The 5,681-nt window shown below is 39.0% G+C and overlaps 1 protein-coding gene across 1 annotated transcript; it reads right to left on the bottom strand.

The window, feature by feature from the left end:
* Positions 1–2,410: 2,410 nt before the first annotated feature.
* Cldn8 (claudin 8) lies at positions 2,411–4,687 on the bottom strand. The gene has a single exon (XM_052739827.1). The coding sequence runs from the start codon at positions 4,612–4,614 to the stop codon at positions 3,937–3,939; it is 678 nt and encodes a 225-aa protein (XP_052595787.1). The 5' UTR covers positions 4,615–4,687; the 3' UTR covers positions 2,411–3,936.
* Positions 4,688–5,681: the final 994 nt, after the last annotated feature.

Consider the following 5,681-nt stretch of genomic DNA (forward strand, 5'->3'; position numbering starts at 1 on the left):
TGAAAGAAATTCTTAGAAATTCAGTGGATTATGAAGGACTCTGAAACAGGATATTGTTAAAATACCTAGAAATTTCTTGTGCAATTAATAATAGCAGCAATGAATGACTTTGGGTTTATATGCTAAAGCAGTCATCTAAATGTTTTAAAAAAATACATAAATACCAATGTTTTGTCTTAATCTTAATTTTAAAAATACATTTATCTTTTCTTTCAGTCAATGTAAGATATATTTCTTGGGATAGTATAGTTATGAAATAACTTGCTGAAAGTATTCATAATGAAAACTTGATGAAAAAATTGTGATTTTCATGTTTCATTCCCCAGTTTGTTTTGTTTAGTTTTTTTTTTTTCTATTATTCTAGGACAGGATCTCTCTTTATTGCCCTGACTATTCTGGAACTCACTATGTAGACCTGGCTGGCCTCAAACTCATATATATCAGCCTCTGAAAGGTGTGGGCCACCACACCTAGCCTTCATTTGACATTTTGGCTTCATTATTCCATGTGTATATTTTGCACAGAACTCCAGTGAATTTTAGGAAAGCATGTTGTAAGCAGAGAAGCAATCTGATGCTTGCTAGCGCTAGCATTGCATGAGGCTAGTTGATGTGTTTGGGAGTTTGTTTTCTGTAACAACCCTATTGTCTTAAATCCATGGATGGAAAGTGTTGCTAACAGGAGCTAAGGATCTTGGCTCCATGTGGTGCTGGTTAGGAAGTGGTTGTGGGGTGATAAGAAAGTTCATTTTCTTTGTGCTGTATATATTTTCATTTTTTACATAACCTGCTTAATGTTTCTAATTTCTTTAGCATACAAAAATCTTAAGCCCTGTATGCTGCCAACCTTACCTAATCATTAGAAAAAATAGACTTTTTTGAAGTCATAATACCAACTAGCTATAAAGTGAAGGACTAAAACCACATCCTCTGCTTGGGCTATAACTCTTAGGAATTACAGTGGCCTGTCTAACATCCACAAAGCCTTCAGTTCAGTTCCCAGCACCGCATACAGCAGGTGTTACGGTGCATGCCAGTAATCTCAGCACTTGTGAGGAGAGAGCAGGAGGATCAGAATTCAAGGTCATCTTCAGCTGCATAACAAGTCAGAGGCCAGCCTGTTATACACGAGATCTTACCAGAGAGAGAGAGAGAGAGAGAGAGAGAATATCCCCTTACTTCTTGTATTCTGTTTTGTGACAATATCATTTTTCCTTTAAAACAATATTGAAAAGTGTATATTGACACATGCTTTGCCACCAACTGAAATATTTTTAAAGTTCAGTATTTCTCTTTCAAAATAATAAAGGAGGCTTTTGTGAGTTTTCCACTATTTGGGCATCAGTCATCTTGTTGTCTTACTGGTCACACATTGTTTCCTTATCTGATGGAATTCACTTTCCAGGTTATAAAAATTGTTGTGTTTTCTCCTCCTTCTCACTGTATGTACAGCATTTGGACTTTACATTTCAAGAAACTCGACATCTCCTTCAAAGATAGGGGCAGGGCATGGTGGAAATAGTTTTATATTTAATGCTGAAGTTTTGTATATTTTAAGAGTGTGTATGTTTCTGTGTGTGGAGGATTCACATACCACAGCACACAAGCCGAGGAGTCTAGGGATGGAGCTCAAAGCTCCAGACCTGGCTAGCAAGAGCCTTTACCTGCTTTACCTTCTTGCTGTTCTTGATATATTTTATAAACATCAACAATAAGAATTTGGCAGCTAGTTGGATGAAAAATCTTATTGATACAGTGACAAAATACAAGAATTTGTTAAGAGAAGAGCTTGGATTATAGCAAAGATAGAAAATGAAGAGCCACCTCATAAACACCAAGGAAGTGATCCCAATCCCATAGATTCTGTTTTTGTTTTTGTTTTTGTGTTGTTGTTTTGTTCTTCCTTTAGGAGGAGGCAAGGAAAAAAATGGAGTCTGTGACACTTAGGACAACTAAATAATTATTGTCTAGGGACTGGTATATAGAAAATGGTTTCTCTGGAATACTTCTGTAAGTCATTTTGTTAGTTCTGGTTTATTTCTGCTCCTAGCAAATGTTTTGACCCAAAGGGGCAAAATTGCCCAGCGTGGATAAGCACTTACCATAGTGACATCACCCAGATGGGAACAGTAACTAAAGCTTTTCCAAATAACAATACTTAAACATTCAATTTCACATACAAAGATTGGTTCATAATCTAAATCTACTAAAACATAATACACTTTCATTGAAGACTTTTGCAATGTAGTCTGCTCATGTTTTCTACTATTATTATTGGCAATCAATGAACTCTTTTGAGGTTTTTCTCATTTGTGAATTGAAACAACTACAGTATTAGTATTGTAAAGGTTTAATAATATACTTCACATAAATATGATACATACTCCAAAATCATTCAGCATTATTTTTAATTCATATTAATTCTCAGAAGTTGAAATACATATGGACAACTTTTTAAAACATGATGATTACATACACAATACTTATAACAAATACGTTTCATTGAACCGAACTACAACTTAACTTATCAATATATTATATTCATCAAATATTAGTGCATGTGTGTAATCATTATAAGGTAAATTGATTTTGAGTCATTCACTACACTCAAAAATGAACACAGAATCTATGTTCAAAACAAAAAAAAGTCAAGTTTTAGAAACTTGCTCAAAGAAGTAAAAAAGTATGTAAATGTAAGAATGTTATATTGTTATAAAAAGTACAATTTGTCAATATAAAATACACAAAGTAAATAACATATATACTCATGTTATTAGTACAGTCATATATATGAAATTTAAAATCGGATTAAGAGTCATCTATAATTAGGAGGAAACACACAGTAATATCACACCTCAATAAAACCCAGCCAAGACATAGCAAGTGGAGAAAATCACCTTTAACAGAACTGAAATGACAACTTTGTTGTAGTCACGGCGTTCAGAAATGACAAGTTTTTGGAGCTGGAGGGGTTGTGCCTTTTTTTGGGTGAGAAAATGACAACCAAACACATCACCTTTCTCCTTCATTTATACTGATAAACCCCCAAAGGCTATGCACAATCCCTTACTCCTGTGACTGTGATTTGAAAAACAATACATTCTTCTCCAAACTTAAAGGTTAAAATAAATTAATTTTTCTGAAATTGTTGATTTTTCTAACACCACTGCTTTATCTCTTTTCCTAGCACAGCCTTGGAAAAGCAGTTTGAATAAAAATATTTTGACAAACTATCTGTTTTAAATTTTAAAAGATGCTAACTTAATAACCAACCAACCCAAAAGAAAAGATAGCTTCTGGAGCAAAAGGATGAAGGTGATGGGCTTTCTAACTCCTACAGGCTGCAAAGCAGGATATCAGAAAGCCATTTAGTTTCCTTTACACTAATGATTAAAGCCTTCATTTTAACCTTCACTATAAATAGAGTACACTAATCCTTAAGCTGTTTTTAGGCAATTAATATTAGCCTTCTTCCCTTTTATCCCCAGTTCCCCTTGAAAAGCAATAGCTGATTTGTATTTATTCAGCGTGATGGATTGGCGTTTCACTTTAAACAGAACCACATAAGCCTGTCTCTATTCGTATGAGATATAACCGCCACCCCCATCTTCTTGTATAATGCCATGACACAGAGAAATCACAGCTTAAACCAACAGCCTTTAGAGGTGTCATTTTAGAGTAAGTGATAAAGGAAAAGCCGTGTGAACCATTTTAGAAAACAAATGACTATGCCTTCTAGAACAATTGAAGCAGCGTGCACAATACCTCATTCTGCTAAAATCATTTATAGAATCACAGACTGTGGATATTTCCTGTAATGAGAGGTGGGCAGTTAGAAAAGGTAAATGGATACACCCTGGGTTCCATTTCTCGAAAACAGTGGCTGGTTCAGTGATTAGCTTGGCTTTATAGGTGCAGTTAACACATACACAAACAACTACACATACTGACTTTTGGAGTATATGCTCGGGGATCTCTTTTCCGCATGGAAACTCCTTTGAGTGGTGCGATGGGATGGCACAGAGTATCTGTAGCTGCTGCTTTTCTCAGTGCAACAAAACACACAGCAGAAAAGCGCTCCTCCGGCAATCAGCACCAGTGCTGTGGTCCAGCCGATGTAGAGGGCTTCTCCAAGCTCACGCTTTTGGGCCACGTCCACCAGCGGGTTGTAGAAGTCTCTGATGATGGAATTGGCAACCCAGCTGACAGGGATGAGCACCACCAAGCCAGTGATGATGAAGAGGATTCCGGCTGTTAGCAGTATGCGGCTCTTCACGTTCTCATCATCGCCGGTGCACCTGGTGCACTTCATTCCGAGGATGGCTGTCATGAAAGCCAGGAAGGACAGGACGGACGCAGCGCACATCAGTCCTCTGGATGCCTGGAGGTCAGGAGTAAGAGCCAGCAGAGAGTCGTAGACCTTGCATTGCATCCTGATATTGGCGTGCCTCATGCAGTTCATCCACAGGCCTTCCCAGAGGTTCTCAAAAACCACGATGTTGCTTTCGATGAAGGCAGACACTCGCCACTGGGGCATGATGGTCACTGCCACTGTGCCCACCATGCCAACACCACCAAGCACCAGTCCAGCCATTTGGAGAACAGAGGTTGCCATGGTTCTGCGGGGGTTTTAACCAGCTGGAGCAATGCTGAACAGGGAGGTAGGGAGGGCTTCTCTCAAGCAGAAATCTGTGTGCCTTGGGAGGGAACAGTCCCGAGCGCAGTGATTTTTCAATAACAACGGCTTTACCCTTTTCTAGCTAGATCAAATCCAGTGCTGACTGGTGAGACACTCCCCTGTCGGCCCCCCCCCCCGGTCCCCCCCCCCCCCCTCACTGGCTCCAACAGTAAACTTGCAAATCAAGTGGGGCAACTTTCTTAGCCAATGAGAGGGGGATGGGAGCTCAGGTGTGTCTAAACCAACTCTGGATACTTGGGAAGGCCGGACTTGCAAATAAACATTCTTTGTACTTCTCATTTTTTTCCCAAGAAGACAGCAGTAGGTTTACCTAGAGGCATAATTATGAGTGTTTGCACAATCAGCAAGGACAGAGCCAGTCTCTCCCAGCAAAGGGGCATTGCTCTGCACGCAGGTAATCCTGACCCTAAGCTACTGTGACTGAGGCTCCAATAAAAATCTCTTCCTACGGATTCTGCAGGAGTGGCTCGGAGGCCAAATTAAAGGAGAATGAAGGATTGACAGATTGTTTATACCTGAGAAACCACATTCTTTGGGATACATGTGGTCAAAAGGGTTGATTTAATTTGTCTAGAACTTCAAAGCAAGCTCTCCCAGAGCGAGCTCAGCCAGGAGAACATGCCAAAAGCTGAAAGCTAGGCTAGAGTAATCGAACAAAGCAGGTTGCCTTCCTTGTTGGCACTAACTGTATATGGCTTTCTTTTAAACCAGGGAAACTACTTGTTGGCATTTGTTTTCCTGATGATATTGATTTATAATGAAGAGTGCAATCACACAAAAAGAGAAGCCAGATGGCTTTGTCAGGAGGAACCACTAAAGTGCTTCAATGAGATTGTCTGCACCTACTAAAGCTGAGACCTTATTTTCTAGCCGGCTATACTTCCTGCTCTGTCTTCTAGTCGGAAGAAAATGGATTTCTGGACATTGTACAAGAAAGTACCAGGTCTCTGCAAATTGATGGTATTTAAAGTAACATCTTCGTT

This window comes from Peromyscus californicus, unplaced genomic scaffold (assembly GCF_007827085.1).
Source record: "Peromyscus californicus insignis strain IS unplaced genomic scaffold, ASM782708v3 Scaffold_16__1_contigs__length_79575227, whole genome shotgun sequence".
NCBI lineage: Eukaryota > Metazoa > Chordata > Mammalia > Rodentia > Cricetidae > Peromyscus > Peromyscus californicus.